Here is a 20,567-nt window from a genome sequence, read left to right as displayed (position 1 = left end):
AATATTTTTTACTGAAACCAACTCAAATGTTTTAGGAATTCAACTTCACATATACTTCACATATATGTTACTGAGCAGTCAATGGACTCGCCACCCAATGTGTAGAGAGGCCAATACCATGGCTCCAGCTTTTGAGAAATAAAGCTTTTTTGTAAGTCAACTAGCAAGAACACAGGAGGAAATACTCAAATCTCCCTTACACAGCTGGGGGCTATGTCAGCTTTTATAAGCATAGGGTAATGAGGTGTGATTTGATTGGATCTTGCAATAAAGTAATGCTGGGAGGTGTGATCTGACTGGATCCTGCCATGGAGTGACACCAAAACTCAATCTGATTGGATCCAGGCTCCTGCCATGGGGTGTCCAGTTCTTAAATTGGTCCCAGCTCTTCAGGCTGAGCTCTTAGGTTCCACTCCGTGGTGGGACGCTTGGTTAACCTGGGCATGCACAGGGTACATGACCTTCAACCTGCAGGCCCATGGCAATTGAAAAACACCTGACAACTTCATTACATAAAAGTTGAACTGAGCTGGTTCAGTGACTCACGCCTGCAATCCCAGCACTTTGGGAGGCAAAGGCAGGTGGATCACCTGATACCAGGGGTTCAAGACCAGCCTGGCCAAAATGGTGAAAACCCGTCTCTACTAAAAATATAAATATTAGCCGGGTGCGGTGGCACACCCTTGTAATCCTAGCTACTCCAGAGACTGAGGCAGCAGAATCACCTGAACCTAGGAGGTGGAGGTTGCAGTGAGCTGAGATTGTGCCATTGCACTCCAGCCTGGGTGACAAGAGCGAAACTCCGTCAAAAAAAAAAAAAAAGTTGAACTAGATTTGGTCTGATGCAGTTACAGATTTACAAACTGCGCCCCCACCCTCCTGGTGACACCTTCCACTCCTCATTCTTGAGGGATTAGGGATGGAGGTCATCCTTCTGTATCAACTTCATGCTGACCAGGGGCACTGAGTCCCCTAAAGTGAGAGGAATGAAACTTGGGCTGCTGAGTTCAAATGAGTTCTGGGGTCACCCGGAGTAGCTTGAAGGATTGGTATTGTTGTAATACAAGCTGAAGGTGGAAGTGTTGGAGCCTGGAGGACAAACAGCTCACCATCCATTTAAATAAACAGGACCAAAAAGTAACAGAACAGTGGCCACGAGGGGCCCCAACAGAAGAAGAAACCAGGTGAGGTGTGGTATAGTGGACTCGACTGCCTTCTAAATCTCAGTGGTTGGCCAGGTGCAGTGGCTCACACCTGTAATTCCAGCAAAAGAAAAGCTGAGGCAGGGTGATCAAGAGGTCAGGAGTTCAAGACCAGTATAGCAAACATGGTGAAGCCCCTTCTCTACTAAAAATACAAAAATTGGCCAGGCGTGGTGGCATGTGCTGTAGTCCCAGCTACTCGGGAGGCTGAGGCAGTAGAATCGCTTGAACCCAGGAGGCAGAGGTTGCAGCGAGCCAAGATTGTGCCACTGCACTCTAGCCTGGGTGACAGAGCAAGACTCCTTCTCAAAAGAAAGAAAGAAAAAGGAAATTCCCCAGGGAAGTACCTCGGCTTATTTCATAAAAAGGTACTGAAGGAAGCAGAGGCATGTGGAGGACTTCTCCACCTCGTGCAGCTATTTGGGCCATGGCGTCTGAAATTTATTATTTCAGAGTCACTCTTTTGATGACCTTGGCAGTGGACTGCAGTCATCTGTTTAGGCCTCTCCACGGCCCACATCAATGCCAGTATTTCTGTTTGTTGCACATTTGATCTCCTTGTTGTTGGCATTTAGAAGGCCCTCTGTTTCCCAGATCGCACCCTGGGCCTGGACCACAGAGATTGCGTCTTGTGAGTCTGTAGAAACAGTCAAGGCCTTGTCCTCTCTTAGGTCCAGAGCTCGGGTGAATGCAGATTTTCCCAGCCGTCTGCGCTGAAGTCCCTGCGGGGAGGCTCCTGGCTGGTTCCCGTAGGTAGACAGCTACACACCCTGCCCTTCACTGGCTTCTTTTCATGAAGCTCCTGCCATCTACAAAACATGTCTCCCTTTTCTTCTTGAACCACATCTCTGTTATTGAAACTCTAGAAGTCGGCTGGGCATGGTGGCTATGCCTATAATCCCAGCACTTTGGGAAGCCAAGGTGGGCGGATCACCTGAGGTCAGGAGTTCTAGACCAGCCTGGCCAACATGGCGAAACCCCTTCTCCAATACAAATACAAAAATTAGCCAAGCATGGTGGCCACTACACTCCACCCTGGGCGACAGAGCAAGACTCCATCTCAAAAAAAAAAAAAAAAAGAAAGAAAGAAAGAAAGAAAGTATCATGCTTTTCTGAGTTCTGTGAGTTATTATAGTGAATTATCAAACCTGAGGCCATGGCGGGAACCTCCAAATTTGCAGCCAGTTGGTGAGAAGCACATGTGGTCTGAGGACACCCAAGCCTGCAGCTGCGTCTAGAGCAAGGGCAGCCTAGTGGGGGCTGGTGGCCTTAACCTGTGGCGTTTGAGGTAACATCAGGGAGTTGACATCAGAATTGCATCACACAGGCTGGGCGCAGTGGCTCACGCCCATAATCCCAGCACTTTGGGAGGCCGAGGAGGGCAGATCATGAGGTCAGGAGATCGAAACCATCCTGGCTAACACGGTGAAACCCCGTCTCTACTAAAAATAAAAAAATGAGCCAGGCATGGTGGCAGGCGCCTGTAGTCCCAGCTACGTGGGAGGCTGAGGCAGGAGAATGATGTGAACCCAGGAGGCAGAGCTTGTAGTGAGCCAAGATCGGGCCACTGCACTCCAGCCTGGACAACAGAGTGAGACTCCATCTCAAAAAAACAAAACAAAACAAAACAAAAAACCCAGAATTGCATCACACAGGCCAGGTGCGGTGGCTCATGCTTATAATCCCAACAATTTGAAAGGCAAGGTAAGAGGATCGCTTGAGCTTCAGTCTGAGGCTGCAGTGAGCTATGACCGCACCACTGCACCCCAGTCTGGGTGACAGCGCCAGAGCCCGACTCCAAAAATAAAAAAGAAAAATCACAAAGAATTGCATGGCAGAGTGCCTGTCTTTCACAGCTTTAACTGCTGCAGGAACTTTTTGTTTTTTGTTTTCTTTTTGAGACGGAGTCTCGCTCTGTAGCCCAGGCTGGAGTGCAGTGGCACGATCTCGGCTCACTGCAAGTTCCACCTCCTGAGTTCACGCCATTCTCCTGCCTCAGCCTCCCGAGTAGCTGGGACTATAGGCGTCTGCCACCGTGCCCGGTTAAATTTTTGTATTTTTAGTAGAGACAGGGTTTCACCATGGTCTCGATCTCCTGACCTCATGATCCACCCACCTCGGCCTTCCAAAGTGCTGGGATTACAGGCGTGAGCCACCTCGCCTGGCCCTTTTTTTTTTTGAGAGGGGGTGGGGAGACACATTCTCTGCTAGTGATTCTCCTGCCTCAGCCTCCCAAATAGCTGGGATTACAGGTTTGCACCACCATGCCTGCCTAATTTTTGTATTTTTAGTAGAGAAAGGGTTTCACCATGTTGGCCAGGCTGGTCTCAAACTCCTGCTGGGATCACAGGCGTGAGCTACCATGCCCGGCCACCTTTAGAGTTTTCTTACCACCTGGTTTTCCTCTCTCAATATCTTTCTCTCATTTCCTGCCTTAAAACTCTAGCTTGGCATCTGGGTGCAGGAGCTCATGCCTGTAATCCCAGGACTTTGGGAGGCCAAGGTGGGCAGATCACTTGAAGTCAGGAGTTCGAGACCAGCCTGGCCAACATGGTGAAACCTTGTCTCTACTATTTTTACAAGTTAGTTGGATGTACAGGCGGATGCCTGTAGTCCCAGCTACTTGGGAGGCTGAGGCAGGAGAATTCCCTTGAACCCAGAGGTGAAAGTTGCAGGGAGCTGAGGTTGTACCACTGCACTCCAGCCTGGGAGACAGAGTCTCGCTCTGTCTCCAAAACAAACAAAAAAACAAAAAAAGCCCTGTAGCTTGGGATCAGCCTTCTCTTCTATTGTTTTTCTTTAAAAAATAAAAATTAAAAATAGACGTAGATGCTATGTTGCTGAGACTGGCCTCAAACTCCTGGCTTCAAGTGATCCTCCTGCCATGACCTCCAAAACTGCTGGGATTGTAGGTGTGAGCACTGCACCCAGCCTTTTGTTTTTTTCTACATAAAAAACAACACAGGATTATCTTCCAGAGCTAATAAATATGTTCAAATAACCACAACTCCATTAAGGAAAATATCACTTGACAGCAAATAATCAATCCAGACCAATATGATCACCCTCGCTGTGAAGGTGAGAAAAGTTCATCTTTATTATGTTTCCCCAAGAGACGCACTGCACTGTTCTCTTGAAAACACACAGCTCATGCCCTCCTTTAGAACACACATCCTCTTTAAAGTAACATACAAACATGCCAATACAAGGTAAAAAAATTACATCTGAATTCTCACATTTCAAACATACACTAAATATCAAATAAACATTTATTTTTACAAGAATTTAGGGGAACTATTACATAGCTATAAATGTAATATATATATTAACAAGTATCATAAATAAAAAGCATGCTCCCTTCAGCAGCACGTGTAATAATAGATACAAAGATTGAAAGGTAAAAGATTTAGGATAAAAAGAATCCTCTCTTAAAAAGGAAAACAAAATTATATTTATGTGTATATAACAGTTATTACACCCATCACACAACTTTATAGAAACAGCGTCTATTCAAAAATACCAGTATTTCCAAAATATTTAAAATAATATTTAAATAATTCTATGCCCATCTTTTTCAAAATAAACCAATAAAATAGATAGTATATATTAGACATGTTAGTATATATATCTGAGACATGTTAAAAATCACAACTGAATTCTCACAATTCAGTCATAAACCTAAACAGCAAATACAAATTTCTATCACTACAATTTAGGGAACTACTAATAGCTATAAATAGAAGAGATTATCATGGAATTATCATAGATAAAAAGAGTGCTCGCTTCAGGAGCACATATAATAATACAGAAAAAAATTTAAAGGTAATAAAAGATTTAGGATAAAAAGAATTCTCTCTTAAAAATGAAAAGGAAATTATCTTTATGTATATATAACAGCTATAACTCTCATCAAAAAACCACAGGAACAGCATGTTTTCAAAAGTACAACAATTTCCAAACTATCTGAAATAAACCTATTAATAATTCAATGGCCAACATTTTCCAAACAAACCAAGAAAATGCATAGTGCGCGTGAAGCTATTGATTACAGTCTATGGCATTCATATTTCACAAAGAATTCTGCGCCAATCTCAGCGCCTGCACTGTGCCTTCAAATGCTTGTGGACTGTGGCAACCAAGTCCGTAAGAAACAGGAGCTCCAGTTTCTGCCCCAGGGAGGTTGGAATTCAGCAATATAAAAAGGGAGGTGGTGCCGCAGGAAAGGGTGGAACTGGACACACTCCTAGTTTCTTTTCCCCAAGGACTCCTAGTAGTATCCCACCCCCCACCCCCACCCCTGCTCCCAGGAGGACAACGTGATCACTGTATTCAGCTCCATCAAGTACGGTCCAGGTTCTTCTAGATGGTCTGCACACATGGCTCCTCTCCGCCTTCCTGGTGTCTGCCATAGCATTGGAATAAAGTTCCTGCTGAAAATCCGCATCTCCCATGGGCCCAGTGTTCTGGAAGTGAGAGAGACGATGTCACACTTCAAGGAGGCAGCTCTCTAGACAGGAAGCTTATTCACGTCCCATGTCAAGTCTAACTAGAGTTCAGAGCAATTGAGAAATGCAATTTTATCTCCTGCCTTTCATTCTATACCCTGCTTCTGAACCATCGTGTTCAACTGTGATACTCACACTTTGGTGACCATGACTCCAAAACTCACTTAATACACCCAAGGTCAGCCCCAGTGATCTGCTTCATAGCAAGGACTTTGGGTGGGTCTGCCCAGGGAGTAGGGCACCCTCAGAGAATGTGGCTTTGGACTTCATCACAGCTGGGGCCTTTCGTGTCACTTAAGATCTAAACTTGCAACCATGCTGGATCTGTTTCTAATGTGACAACATCGCGAACCACGAGTACAGAAGCCTAATCCTAATCCTCCCTCCTCATGACGAAGTCTCATGCTCTGTGCTCAACGTGGTTAGCTGTGCAAGATGTAAACCAAAGCTTCACTGAACCCTCGACCCAAATCGGTAACTCAAGTGCATCAATCATAATGAACCTCCCAGAACTCAGTATTTATGATTATTTTTGAGTCAGGGTCTCACTCTGTCGCCCGGGCTGGAGTGTAGTGGCAGGATCAGGGCTCCCTGCGGCCCTGACCTCCCAGGCTCCAGCGATCCTCCCACCTCAGCCTCCTGAGTAGTTGGGAGTAGAGATGCCTCCCACATCGCCTGGCTAATTTTTGTATTTTTGTGGAGGGGGGATCTCGCCACGTTGCCCAGGCTTGAAGCTGGATCAAGCAATTGGGTTCCTCGGATTTCCGAAATAGACCCCAATATTCTGCCTTTACCCCAGAGGATGCAGATGTACCTTCTCTCAGGCCGATGACCTCAGGCCTCCACGGTCCCTGGAGCTCTAGAAAAGGCGGGCGCGATCTCGCGCCCACACCCAGTGCTGTGGGTCATAAGCCTGGATCTGGAAAAACAAACACCCCTTAAGAAGATGGGGACTCCCCAGGATACCCCTCCCTCCCCTCGTCCAGCCTCCAGCGCACCCGATTCCCCTCCACCTCCTCCACCTCCCCAGACCCCACCCACCTCCTCCAACTCCTCCGGGGAAACCCAAGCCCTGCAGCGCATGGAACAGAAGAACTGGAACCGAAGCTTTTGGAACAAGGCTATCTGAGAGCGGATCTTCTTGGCCCTCCAGCGCATGGAACAGAATAACTGGAACCGACGCTTATGGAACAAGGGTATGTGAGAGCGGGTCTTCCTGACCCGCCAGCGCATGTAATGGAAGTGCTGGAACCGAAGCTTTTGGAACAAGGCTATCTGAGAGCGGGTATTCCCATACAGGAAGTAGAAGATGTTTCGTTTGGTGAACTTGTCATCCTCCTCCATGTCATTGGCCAGGTAGCTGGGGACAGAAATCAGGTTACTACTCAGGGGCACCACCAGGAGAGACCTCCGGCTGAGGTCAGCTTCCCAGAGAGGAGGGCAAGGGACCGTCCCTAGCTCAGGACTGGCACCCACCCTGCAGAGAGCCACGCCTTCCTCAGGAGGGCTCTGCTGGACAGAGACCTGATCAAGGGCGTCTCTCGCTCCTTCAGGATGGAGACAAAAACCCAACTGGTGACAAAGAGTGGTGGCTTATGCCTGGAATCCCAGCACATTGGGAGGCCAAAGCAGGAGGATCACTTGAGGCCAGGAGTTTGAGACGGGCCTGGGCAACATAGCAAGACCCTCGTCTCTATTGAAAATACAAAAAATATGCCAGAAGCGGTGGCGCATGCCTGTAATCCCAGCACTTTGGGAGGCTGAAGCAGGTGGATCGCTTGAGGCCTGGAGTTCAAGGCCAGCCTGGTCAACATGGAGAAACCCTATCCCTACTAAAAATACAAAAATCAGCCTGGTGTGGTGGCACACCCATTAGTCCTAGCTACTCAAGAGGCTGAGGCACAAGAATTGCATGAACCCAGGAGGAGAAGGTTGCAGTGAGCCGAGCTTGGGCCACTCCATTCCAGCCTGAGAGGCAGAGCAAGACTCTGTCTCGATAAATAAATAAACAAATAACTGTCCAGGTGTGGTGGCACAGCCCTGTAGTCAAAGCTAATCCAGAGGCTGAGGTGGGAGGATCACTTGAGCCCTGGATATGGAGGCTGCAGTGAGCTATGATCTCACCACTGCACTCCAGCTTGGGGGACAGGGCAAGTCTGTCTCAGAAAAATAAAAGAAATTGAATACATTGATATTTTGCCAGGACCCTGCCTTCTACAGGCATCTAGTCTAATGGGACTGGGAGTAATCAGGGCAGATGACCTAATCCCAGTGTCCGGGATGTAACTAGAGAGCTACAGGGTGCAGAAGTTGGAAGATGAGGGAAGGCATCCCAGAGGCTGTGGGGTGAACTGAGTTCAAGGAATGGGTCCTTCCCTTCAGAACCACATGTGTGCAGGACACCCAGACAGAAAACACATATTCAAAGTCGAGTGGAGGGCATTTGGAAGGAACAGTGAAGCCACGCCAGGGAACACCAAGATGGCGAGCCAGTGTGCTTGTAGGGATTGTAGAGAGGGCGGAATTGGCACTGTGGACCCTGGCCTCGATAGAGAAAGACATCAGCTAAGGAAGCTGTTCAGATGGGCAGTGAGGTTGTCATGCTTTGGAAAGATGCTCAGGCTGCCCTAGGAAGCCCCCTGGCTTGGGGAGAGACTCCAGGAGACCCCAGCAGGGAGCATTTGACAGTGGATTCGAGTGATGCGAGGGGGAACTGAACTGTGACCTCTGTCATGGGAACCCGGAGGAGGTTGATGGCGTTTGTGGTTGATGTGGGAAGGACAGAGAGAGAAGAACCAGAAACCTCTGCTTGCTGGGGGAAGTGTCGTGTCCGCTCCTCCGCTCCTTTTCTTCTCCCCTTAGGAGCGGTTTATGGTTCCTTTTGCTTTATTCTTTTATTTGTACACTGGCGTTGGAATTTGGTTTTATTTGGCTTTTTTTTTTTAGAAAAAGTCTCACTCTGGCTGGAGTGCAGTGGCTCAATCTTAGCTTACTTTAACCTCCACCTCCTGGGTTCAAGGGGTTATCTTGCCTCAGCCTCCCAAGTAGCTTGGGTTACAGGTGCACAACACCATGCCCGGCTAATTTTTCTATTTTTAGTAGAGACGGGGCTTCACCATTTTGGCCAGGCTGGTCTCGATCTCCTGACCTTAGGTGATCTGCTTGCCTCGGGCTCCCAAACTGCTGGGATACATATGAGAGCCACCCCACCCAGCCCGAGTTTCTTTTTAGAAACAACAGTCTAAGATGCTATAATCCTGTCTTTTTTGTACACAGAGTAAAGAGGACAAATAGGTGAAAGAATAAATGAAAGGCTGGGATCCCACTTCCCCGGCTGTCCCAGGGTGTTGGATATTGAGGGATAGGAGGCAGCAAACCACTCACAGAGCCAGGAAGAAATGAATGCGTTGATATTGCCAGGAGAGGAGGCCGGCCCGCCTAAAATACGCTATGACCATAGCCAGGAGGTACTGATGGAGGGAAAAGAACACAGAGAAGGAGAGGTCACGTCTTGGAAGAGGAAGATTGTGGAGAGGGGGAATGAGGGTCTGGAGAGGGGCTGCCCATCAGAGAAGGGACCTCAGTGTTGGGGTGACTGTGCTCATGTGGAAATTGCGGGGTGGAGGGGTATTCGAAGGTCGGATGCAAATCCGAGAGGCTGGAGGAAGGGTTTTTGGTGATACTCCCAGGATGGTGGGCTCCGATGGGATCTTTGGAGGGGGTGTGTCTAGGTCGGCTGGTGTCAGCAGGGTCTTTTGTGTGCCAGGCAGAGAACTGTCCCAAAGAGCTGAGAGTAGAGGGGCCAGGAGTTTCAGGGCTACAGCCAGACTGTGGCCGAGGGCTCAGATCCCAAAGGACCCATAGGAGAGGCAGGGGCCACTCATTCACTCTGCAAGAGACCAGCAGAGTCCTGAGGGAGATGTGACAAATCATAAAAAGACCAAGAATAGCCAGGAGTGGTGGCTCAAGCCTGTGATCCCAGTAGTTTGAGAAGCTGAGACAGGAGGGTCATGTGAGCCCAGCAGTTGGAGAACCTGGGCAACATGCAAACCCTGTTTGTATAAAAATTATTCAAGCATGATGGCATGTGCCTGTACTCCCAGCTACTCAGGAGGCTGAGGCAGGAGGATTGCTTGAGCCCAGGAATTAGAGGCTGCAGTGAGCTGTGATCATGCCACTGCACTCCATCCTGGGAACTCAGCTAGATACTGTCTCGGAAAAAAAAAAAAAAAAAAAAGGGTGGGCACCAAGACTCAAGACTGTGGGAGCTGGAGAGGCACAGTGGCTCACGTCTGTAATCCCAGCACTTCGGGAGGCCAAGGCAAGCAGAACACCTGAGGTCAGGTGTTCAAGACCAGCCAGGTCAACATGGCAAAACCCTGTCTCTACTAAAAACACAAAAATTAGCCAGCCATGGTGGTGCATGCATGTAATCCCAGCTGCTTAGGAGGCTGAGGCAGGAGAATGCCTTGAACCCGAGAGGCGTCGGCTGCCGTGAGCCAAGGTTGAGACACTTCCCTCCAGCCTGGGCAACAGAGCGAGACTCCGTCTCACAAAAAGAAAAGAAAAAGACTGTGGGAGCATCTGGTGGGAGGGGCTGGAGGGAGAGAGGAGAGGAACTGTGGGTTTGGAAGCCGCACCCTCCCCCCAGCGGTGTGTTGAAGCAGGAACACAGTTCTGTGGAGAACAAGCTTACCTTGTCTGACACCCTCAGGTATTTGTCCCAGGCCAGGAATCTTTGAATGACAGGATCCTCTGTGATTAGAGAACAGATGTCAGCGTGAGAAGCAGGACAGGGTTTCCGTGGGAGCAGCAGGGCAGCGAGAAGTGTGCCTCCCGGGGGGAAGTCTCAGGATTGTGGCCATGGGTGAGGTGGATGGGAGAGGGGAGAATGAGTTTCACTGGGCAAGGGAGAGAGGCTCCTGCTCTGAGAATCCCCTGAGAAGAGGCCGAAGGAGGCCCTGGGTGTGAGAATCTACAGGATGTAGAGCTGGGAATCAGCCAGGACCCCCTCCAGCAGCCACGGAGGGACCACTGCAGAGTCATAAAGGAATTCCCATCATTTCCTCATGAGACAGTCACATCAGGGTGTGACCATGGCCTTGGTATCCCCCACTATGGATAGAGACACTTAGATTTAGAAAAGTCAGTAAGAGACATTAAGTTTCAGAGGGCACAGCTGAAGCCACTTTCTTTGATTTTTTATTTTGTTTGTTTGTTTGTTTGTTTATTTATTTATTGAGATGGAGTCTCATTCTGTGGGCCAGGCTGGAATGCAATGGCATGATCTCAGCTCACTGCAACCTCGGCCTCCCGAGTTCAAGCGATTCTCCTGTCTTGGTCCCCTGAGTAGCTGGGATTACAGGTGTGTGCTACCACTCCTGGCTAATTTTTGTATTTTTAGTATAGATCAGGTTTTACTGTGTTGGTCAGGCTGGTCTCCAACTCCTGACCTCAGGTGATCCACCTGCCTCGGCCTCCCAAAGTACTGGGATTACAGGTATGAGCTACCATGCCCAGCCTTGCTTTTTCTTTTGAGACAGCGTTTTGCTCTGTCACCCAGGCTGGAGTGCAGTGGTGCCATCATAGCTCACCGCAGCCTCAAAGTCCTGAGTTCAAGCAATCCTCTTGCCTCAGCCTCCCAACGTGCTGGGATCTCAGGCATGAGCCACCGCACTTGGCCCAAAAGCAAGCTTTCTTATCCCAAGCGCCGACCTTTATCAAGTCCAGCTTAATCCTCTATCATCTCCTAAGCATCCCTCATGAGTGATCACTTCAGAGTCCTCCCACATGGAAAGCTCACCCACTGGGGGCATATTTTTCCCACTAGAAAGTGTGGTTATTGGAAATTTCCTCTTTTTGGAAAGAACAGGATTGGAGGTGCTCTCTGGGATGTCCTCCTACCAAGCAGCCTGTTGAAAGCCTCGTGGTGCTCAGGGAGCACGGATGACACTCGCCGCCGCTTTATATTCGTCTTGAGGCCACACAGCCTCTCTGCCACCCAGGATTCCTCAGGCTCAGGGGTGAGTTCCTTCTCTGACTTCTCCAACGACGACTCCTCAGATTCTTCCAACCACTCCCTTTTCCTTTTCCAGCAAAGGGATCTACGCGGGGGGCTGGAATCTACCCCAGGGGCTGAGTAAAGAAACCAGGCCACGGTGTAATGCTTCTGCAATTGATCACCTTAGACTCCGACCCCAAACCCCAAACCACTCTCCATCCTCCCCAGCCTCGCACTGTTGGCTTCTCCAAGCCATCTTTCTGAATTTCTCCTCTGCTGAGCCCCATGTGCCGCTCCTTCTCCTCCCCATTCTTACGTCTCTCTGTCCTCAGAACACTGCCTCATTTCCTTCCCTGGTCCCTGACTCTCTGAGTCCCTCTTCTGTTTTTTTTTTTGTTTGTTTGTTTCAAGACAGAATCTTGCTTTGTTGCCCAGGCTAGTGTGTAGTGGTGCAATCTCAGCTCACTGCAACATCCATCTCCCAGATTCCAGTTATTCTCCTGCCTCAGCCTCTCAGGTAGCTGGGATTACAGGTGCCTGCCATAATGCCCAGCTCGATTTTGTAGTTTTAGTAGAGACGGGGTTTCACCATATTGGCCAGGCTGGTCTCAAACTCCTGGCCTCAAGTGATCCACCTGCCTTGGCTTCCCAAAGTGCTGGGATTACAGGTGTGAGCCACTGCACCCGGCCTGAATTTCTCCATTCTTCCCACACACCCTCCTCAGGTTCTCCTTCCTAATCTCTGACCCTCTTTTTTTTTTTTTTTTTTTTTTTTTTTTTGAGACAGCGTCTCACTCTCTCACCCAGACTGGAGTGCAGTAGCGAAATCTCAGCTCACTGCAACCTCTTCTTCCCAGGCTCAAGCAATTTTCTTGTCTCAGCCTCCCGAGTAGCTGGGATTACAGGCACGCACCACTACCGTCCGGCTAATTTTTGTACTTTTAGTAGAGATGGGGTTTCACTATGTTGGCCAGGCTGGCCTTGAACTCCTGACCTCAGGTGATCCGCCCACCTCGGCCTCCCAAAGTGTTGGGGTTACAGGTGTGAGCCCCTGTGCCCAGCCCCCTTCCTTCATCTTAGTCAATCCTATCCCACCTCTTCTTCCTCCGATCCCCTCACCTGATGGTCCCGACACTTCATCATCCACCACCTCCTGGAGGGGGTACCCAAAGGTGCTCCGCTGGTGGCTCTGCCCCTCATCCTGGGGGTGCGGTTGATGGCTGGTCATGATGTTTCACAAAATCTGTCCGCTCCCACGGAACCTACTCTCTGTTCTGTCTGTGGCCTTCTTCTGGACACAGCTACGATCCAGAAGAGTGTGTTATCAATTCTCGAGGCTGGGAGAAGTCAGTAGTGGAGAACAGTTCTGAAAAGGTAACTGTTGCCCACCTGAGCTGCAGGTGCCCACCGAGTCCGGTCCCTCCAATCAGGAAGGTCGGAATCTCTGATGTCATCGGTCAGTGCAACCTGGCAACCAGTTTGAAAAGAAACACATGTAACTGCCAGGCTGATCTCTTGTCCTGGAGACCCTGAGTGAATGGTATCTCCTGCCACTGTCCTAACCGCAGACCATTGTCCAAAAGCATCTTCAGGGTCTCCACATCCCTCTGTTCCCTGTCCCAGCAGAGACTGTGTCCTCTGCACTCAAAGCTTGAAGGGTGTTGGGGTCTCCTCTTCCCTGTACATGCCCATTTCAGAGTCCAGTCTGGTGGGAGAAGGAACAGGGTGGGAAACTGTGAAACCTTACCAGAGCGAGATTATCATATACAAGAGTGAGATTATCACGTACAAGAGTGAGATTATCACGTACAAGAGTGAGATTATCACGTACAAGAGTGAGATTATCATGTACAAGAGATCTCAGGAACATTGACTTGATGAAAAAGTCACATCAGAGCACTCAATTTGGCAGAGCTTTTCTGCCGAATGTTTACTGACATTCACTGTCCGAGATTGTATACTGGGGGTACACGCGTCCTCTGCCCTAAGGCATCTCTGAGTCCAAGAGACATTTTGAGGCCTGAAAAATCATAGGAAACTGCCCCTGAGCTCACACATATTTCCAATGGTGTCCCCAATTTCAGGGAGTCCATGGATCACCTAAAGCCAGCCCCTCCAGTTCGGCTAAGAAACTCTAGTCCCTATATCAAGTTTTGTATCATATGTATTGCTCTGAACTCAGAAATTTCCCTACCATTTATGGATTCTATGACTAAAATATCGCATGTACAAAAAGAGTAAGTCGACAAATCTCAGCTGTGCACAGTGGCTCATGCTTGTAATCCCAGCACTTTGGGTGGCCAAGGGAGGAAGATTGCCTGGGCAACAAGAGCAAAACTCCATCTCAAAAAATATAAAGAACCTGTGGGTGAGTTCCCACATGGCTTCCTAATGGTCTGCGGCTCTCCTAGGAGTCTCTCGCTCATGGGAAAGGCACAAACTGAATGCGAAAGGAAACCCCATTGCTGTGGAAGTCCCGTTGTTAGGAAGCTCTGCTTTTCTGGAGTTCAAATTCGCATTCATGACACTTTAAACCGTCAGAGCTGGGTGTGTCCTCCTACAACAAATCACTTTACTCTCTCTCTCTCCTAGTTAACAGGCTTTCAAATATTAGAACATCCATGTTCTGACCCCATTAAAATTTATCTTTTGTGGAATGAAAAGCTCTGATTTAACCCATCTTCAAGCCTTGTATGCGTATTCCTCTCTGTTCTGGCCACCTTGTCTAGACACACTACACTGAGGCAGTGCCCATCTTAAATGATTTTGATACATCGTCAAAAAATGGGCAAACCAGGCATGGTGGCTCATGCCTGTAATCCTACCACTTTAAGAAGCCGAGGCAGACAGATCACCAGAGGCCAGAAGTTCAAAACCAGCCTGGCCAACATGTTGAAATCCGTCTCTACCAAAAATACAGAAAAAATTAGCTGGGTATGGGGGTGCACATCTGTAATCCCAGCTACTTGGGAGGCTGAGGCAGGAGAATCGCTTGAACCTGGAAGGCAGAGGTTGCAGTGAGCTGAGATTGCACCACTGCACTCCAGCCTGGGTGACATAGTGAGACACCATCTCAAAAAAAAAAAAAGGGGGCTAAACAGCCCAGGTTGGGTCTGATATGTTCAGAAAAAAGCAAAACAGTCACCTCTCACCTTTTCTTTTCCCACGATGATGCAGTTTAATACAACAATGGCTGCAGGAACGCTGCAGAAATAGCATTTAAGTGAAACAGAAGGGCTTTCCTGGCCGGACACAGTGGTCACTCCTGTAATCCCAAAAGTTTGGCTGGCTAAGGTGGGAGGATTTCTTGTGGCCAGGAGTTCGAGGCTGCAGTGAGCTGTGATCCACCACTGCATTCCAGCATGGACATCAGAGTGAGGCCTGTCTCAAAAAAAACCCTTCATCCCTCAAAAAAGGGATTTGCAAATACCAGCCTTTCAGCCTGAGGATCACATGGAGGAACGTTAAGATACAGATGCTGGGCCCCAGCCCCATTGATTCTAATTCAAAAAACTGATGTGGGGCCTGGTTTAACTCCATCATTGGAATCCATTGAGATTTGGAACTCCCTGGGTTGGACAGTGCAAGAGAGATCCTAAAGAAAGCAAAGTCACTATGGACTGAAATGAGCAGACAAGGTTTTCTGAGCGTGGGGAAATATGATCTGGGCCTCACTTGGGAGGGCTGTGGCCAGGCCTTGAGTCCTTGGCTCAGTGGGACCTTCTGAAACAGCCTCCAAGCCATGCCCCCGCTTCCTTTGCTTTTGGATGACCCCCCTTCAGCAGCCTTGGTGCTGATGGGAATAAGTTGACCTGCAGCAGCAGTTCAGCCCAAGTCTCAGCCTAGCAGCCTCCCCACACCTGACCAGGGTCTGGTCATGCTGCCGTCTCTGCAGTTCTCTGTGGAGTCATAGTTTCCATACCTTGAAAAGAACTTCCCCTCTGGGGCCCAGAAACCCAGTAAACCCTGAGGAAAAAAGTGAATGAAATTACCGAAGACAACTCTGTGGTGAGGAGATGGAAAAGAGACTCTTTGTTTTTGTTATTTATTTATTTATTTATTTATTTATTTATTTATTTATTTATTGAGACAGAGTTTCACTCTTGTCGCCCAGACTGGATTGTAATGGCTCAATCTCGGCTCACTGCAACCTCTGCCTCCTATGTTCAAGCGGTTCTCATGCCTCAGCCTCCAGAGTAGCTGGGACAATAGGCACACACCACCACGCCCAGCTAATTTTTGTATTTGTAGTAGAGATGGGGTTTCGCCACGTTGCCCAGGCTGGTCTCGAACTCCTGGCCTCAAGCAATCTGCCTGCCTTGGCCTCTCAAAGTGCTGGGACTACAGATGTAAGCCACCGTGCCCAGCCCTCACTGTATGGATTTTCTAAAAAAAAAAAAAAAAAAAAAAAAAAAAAAAGATTAAAATTAAAATTGTCTTATTTGCCAAAAGGTAAATAAACCTTTCTCCTCTCCTTTTTAAAGAGTATTTCCTTGATAAACCTTGTAACATAAATAACTTCTTTTGTGCCTTTGATATGTATCTAAATCTTTTAAAAAGGTAAACGAACTTCTTGCCAACATTACAACGCAGGAATTTTTTTTTTTTTTTTTTTTTTTTTGAATCAAAATCTCACTCTGTCACCCAGGCTGGAGTGCAGTGGTATGACTCCAATCACTGCAACCTCCACTTCCCGGGTTCAAGCAATTCTCCTGTCTCAACCTCCTGAATAGCTGAGACTACAGGCGCCTGCCACCATGCATGGCTAATTTTTGTATTTTTAGTAGAGACAGGGTTTCACCTTGTTGGTCTGGCTGGTCTTGAACTCCTGACCTCAGGTGATCCACAGGCGTGAGCCACCACGCCTGGCCACAACCCAGGAATTTTTTTCTTAAGAGCCTGAGAGTCTTGTCTTTGAAATGTAAACCTCGAGGAAGATAGTGTCCCTATGTTCCTGTTGCCTAGGGAGTTTAGCCTAGGCACCTTGAGCTGTTACTACCTGCTTGTCAAGGAGATATGAGAAGTTTTATTTTTTCATTGGATACAGGTAATTAACCAGCATGGATGGCCACCTTGATTTCCAGGTGAATTTAGGATGAGTGTTTAAGAATGCATAGCAGGCCAGGCACGGTGGCTCACACCTCTAATCCCAGCACTCTGGGGGAGGCTGAGACGGGCGGATCACTTGAAGCCACACAGAAATCGAAAGAAGGAGTTTGAGTCCAGCCTGGCCAATATGGTGAAACTCTGTCTCTACTAAAATACAAATATTAGCTGGGCATGATGGCACACGTCTGTAATTCCAGCTACTTGGGACGCTTAGGCACGAGAATCACTTCAACCCAGGAGGTGGAGGTTACAGTAAGCCAAGATCACACCACTACACTCCAGCCTGGATGACAGAATGAGACCCTGTCTCAAAAAAAAAAAAAAAAAAAATGCATAGCATGTCCTTTTACATGAGGATGAGTTACTGTTTATCTTGAAAGCGTGTATACAATGGATTGTATCTGCCAGGCTATATAAAAAGGAGGCTTTGGCCGGGCGCCATGGCTCACACCTATAATCCCAGCACTTTGGGAGGCCTAGGTAGGCGAATTACAAGGTCAAGATTTTGAGACCATCCTAGCTAACATGACGAAACCCCGTCTCCACTAAAAATACAAAACATTAGCCAGGCCTGCTGGCACGCACTTGTAGTCCCAGTTACTTGGGAGGCTGAGGCAGGAAAATCGCTTAAACCAGGGAGGCAGAGGTTGCAGTGAGCCGAGATTGCACCACTGCCCTCCAGCCTGGGCAACAGAGCAAGACTCTGTCTCAAAAAAAAAAGGAGGCTTTATTTCTCTTTGTATCTCATTAATGGATCACCTGTGATGGGCATCACAGTCTGGTTTAATGCTTATTCAATAATAAAATTATTTTCTTTATTTTCTGAATTTGTGGAGAGAATATTCTAGGTTAACAGAAGAATTTATTTATTTATCTATTTATTTATTTTGAGATGGAATCTTGCTCTGTTGCCAGGCTGGAGTACAGTGGCGTGATCTCGGCTCACTGCAATCTCCACCTCCCGGGTTCAAGTGATTCCCCTGCCTCAGCCTCCCAAGTAGCTGGGACTACAGGCGCGCACCACCACACCCAGCTAATTTTTTGTGTTTTAGTAGAGACAGGGTTTCACCATGTTGGCCAGGATGGTCTTGATCTCCTGACCTCATGATCTGCCTGCCTCGGCCTCCCACAGTGCTGGGATTACAGGCGTGAGCCACTGCACCTGGCCTCAGAAGAATTTATTTTTAGTCTTTTCCTTACCAGTTTTTATGAAACAACTGGGCAAGAACACTGTTAGATTTCACCAAAAAATTGTGATGAATCATTGTCCTTATCATCCCATTTTTGAAAATTGACATTTTAATTGTAAACCAAAAATAAAATTCTAAGCCCCCACATCTGACTGAATGGACTCCCCTGTTGGCCAACAGGATCCAAAATAAACATGAAAAGCTAATTCAGGTCATGATGGGAAGGAGGGGGTCGGACATGCCTTGTCATAACTCTCCTCCCTTCAGAGTTTAGGCACAGCTGACCAACATTAACACTAGAATAGAGATCATAAGACTGACAAAACAGGCTCTTTGTATCAGTAAGATACCCAACTCCAACCAGACTCTGATATAGCATCACATGACAGATAGCAGTCCCTGAAGGAAATCATAGTATTTTGCCCCATAATATATTTTCTTTAACACACTTTAAAATAGTCTTGCAAAGCCATCTCTTTGGGGGAAATTTGCATTCTGTAGAGAATCTCCTTCCCTTACAGAAAAGACTCCAGGTCTTTTCCGGAGAGTCTGACACCTTTTAAGATCCAGTAAGAGATATTTATCATCTATTCTCTCTGAAGCCTGTTCTGAGGCTTCACCTACATAACAAGAACCTTGGTTTCCACAATCCCCCTTATCTTAACTCAACCTTTTCTTTTCTTTCTTTTCTTTCCCTCCCTCTTTCTTTTCCTTCCTTCCTTGCTTCCTTCCTTCCTCTCTCTTTTTTTTTCTCTCTCTCTTTCTCTCTTTTCTTCTCTGTTGCCCAAGCTGGAGTGAAGGGCACCATCATGGCTCATGTAGCCTCAACTTCGCAGGCTCAAGCGATCTTCCCATCTCAGCCTCCTGAGTAGCGGAGACTACAGGCATGCACCACCACGCCTGGATAATTTTTTTTTTTTGTAGAGGTGGGGGTCTCACTGTGTTGCCCAGGCTGTCCTTGAACTCCTGGCCTCAAGGGATCCTCCCAACTGACCCTCCCAAAATGCTGGGATTACAGGCATGAGCCACCGCAATGGCCCATTTCTTTGTGTAGTCTTCCAACTGTTCAGCCAACCCTTAACTCTGAACCAACTGCCAATCTTTGAATCTACTAGTGACCTGAAAGCCTTTCCTGGCTGACCCAACATATACCTCCCATGTATTGATTTATGTCTTTGCCTGTAACTGCTTTCTCCCTAAGATGTATAAAACCAAGCTGTAACCCAACCACTTTGGGCTCACGTTCTCAGGACCCCCGAGACTGTGTCACCAGCCATGGTCACTCAAATAGGAGGCCCAGAATAAAACTCTTTACAGACTTTGACTCTTTTTGGCCAACATAACCTAACCCTAAATATAATCCTCCTGGGGAAGGTAAGATCACAGGTATCTCTTATCTTCGTTCGATTTGTGTGTGTATTTTCTGATTTCTCTACAGTTTTCAGGCATTCGCTGTGTGATCTAGAAAAGCTACAGAGTCTCACTCGGTCGCCAGACTGGAGTGCAGTGGCGCGATCTCGGCTCACTGCAACCTCTGCCTCCCAGGTTCAAGCGATTCTATCTGCCTCAGCCTCCCAAGTAGCTGGGATTACAGGCACGCACCACCACGCCCAGCTAATTTTTGTATTTTTAGTAGAGACGGGGTTTCACCATGTCGGCCAGGATGGTCTCTATCTCTTGACCTCGCGATCCGCCCACCTCGGCCTCCCAAAGTACTGGGATTACAGGTGTGAGCCACCGTGCCCGGCTACAAATTCTTTGTTCTTTTTCTTCCTTGGAAAGCATCGCTGGACATTTATCCTGTCCTAGTAGTCGAGTGAAACTTCTCTTAGCATTTCAGCGCAGTGACCATGAGACACCCTTTCCTTTCCTGCTCCTTATGGGAAACTCGGTTCTAACCCAGAGGACTGGGGCTCCAGGACCCAGTCACGCAGCCCTGGACTTGACCCTAAAAGGGAGTAAAGACAAACGTGAAGTTCAGTCCAGTGTTCAGGGCTGCCAAAGCTCATAGCCTGGAGTTTCTTTTTTTTTTTTTTTTACGAATGAGGCAATTTATTAACCCAGCATGGTTTGTTCTAATGCTTCTTGTTGGCAGCTGCCACCTGTCCGGTGATTCTGTCCAGATCTCTCTGTCTCTGAGGTGTCAGTTTGTGGCCCCCATCTTGGTCCTTTTCCACCATTTTCAGCCCCTCCAGGGCTTGGAGGACCCGGCGGGCCACACTCTTGGAGCCTCGGCTGAAGTGGCTGGGCATGACGCCGTTTCTCTGACGTCCCCCATAGATCTTGGTCATGGAGCCAACCCCAGCGCCACCCCGGAGGTACAGGTGCCGCGCTGTGGAAGCAGCTCGCGTGTAGAACCAGTTCTTATCGTAAGGAGCAAGCTCTTTGTGCTTGGCCAGCTTGACGGTGTCCACCCATTCGGGGACTTTCAGCTTCCTGGACTTTTTGAAGAAGGCTGCCAGAGCTCTGACGAACTCCTGCTGGTTCACGTCTTTTACAGTAACTCCAGGCATCGTGCGGCCTCCGCGCTGCCAGCCAGGGGAAAAAAAGCTGGAGTTTC

At 48.2% G+C, this 20,567-nt stretch overlaps 2 protein-coding genes across 2 annotated transcripts; both read right to left on the bottom strand.

The window, feature by feature from the left end:
* Positions 1-5,568: 5,568 nt before the first annotated feature.
* Positions 5,569-13,332, bottom strand: LOC116464016 (speedy protein E2B-like). Its single transcript, XM_032147287.3, has 7 exons — positions 12,828-13,332; positions 11,612-11,842; positions 10,404-10,462; positions 9,092-9,177; positions 6,749-7,067; positions 6,522-6,626; positions 5,569-5,665 (listed from the first exon to the last, which is right to left on the bottom strand). Exons 1-6 carry the CDS (start codon positions 12,934-12,936, stop codon positions 6,567-6,569), a joined length of 864 nt encoding a protein of 287 aa, XP_032003178.1. The 5' UTR covers positions 12,937-13,332; the 3' UTR covers positions 5,569-5,665; positions 6,522-6,566.
* Positions 13,333-20,035: 6,703 nt separating this feature from the next.
* On the bottom strand, positions 20,036-20,544 carry LOC116464014 (small ribosomal subunit protein eS19-like). The gene has a single exon (XM_032754204.2). The coding sequence runs from the start codon at positions 20,518-20,520 to the stop codon at positions 20,083-20,085; it is 438 nt and encodes a 145-aa protein (XP_032610095.1). The 5' UTR covers positions 20,521-20,544; the 3' UTR covers positions 20,036-20,082.
* Positions 20,545-20,567: the final 23 nt, after the last annotated feature.

The sequence above is a fragment of the Hylobates moloch genome, unplaced genomic scaffold, assembly GCF_009828535.3.
Source record: "Hylobates moloch isolate HMO894 unplaced genomic scaffold, HMol_V3 SCAFFOLD_143, whole genome shotgun sequence".
NCBI lineage: Eukaryota > Metazoa > Chordata > Mammalia > Primates > Hylobatidae > Hylobates > Hylobates moloch.
The sequence above is the reverse complement of the archived record's forward strand: the minus strand, read 5'-3'. Positions and strand labels throughout refer to the sequence as shown.

Bases quoted from the DNA above. Each gene is read 5' to 3' on its own strand.
- LOC116464016 (XM_032147287.3), bottom strand. From the start codon at position 12,936: ATGACCAGCCATCAACCGCACCCCCAGGATGAGGGGCAGAGCCACCAG. The intron at 9,178-10,403 runs GTAAGCTTGTTC...TCCCTCCATCAG, and splicing joins ACCTGAGGGTGTCAGACAAG to TACCTCCTGGCTATGGTCAT. The intron at 7,068-9,091 runs GTGAGTGGTTTG...TTCTGTCCCCAG, and splicing joins ATTCATTTCTTCCTGGCTCT to CTACCTGGCCAATGACATGG.
- LOC116464014 (XM_032754204.2), bottom strand. From the start codon at position 20,520: ATGCCTGGAGTTACTGTAAAAGACGTGAACCAGCAGGAGTTCGTCAGA.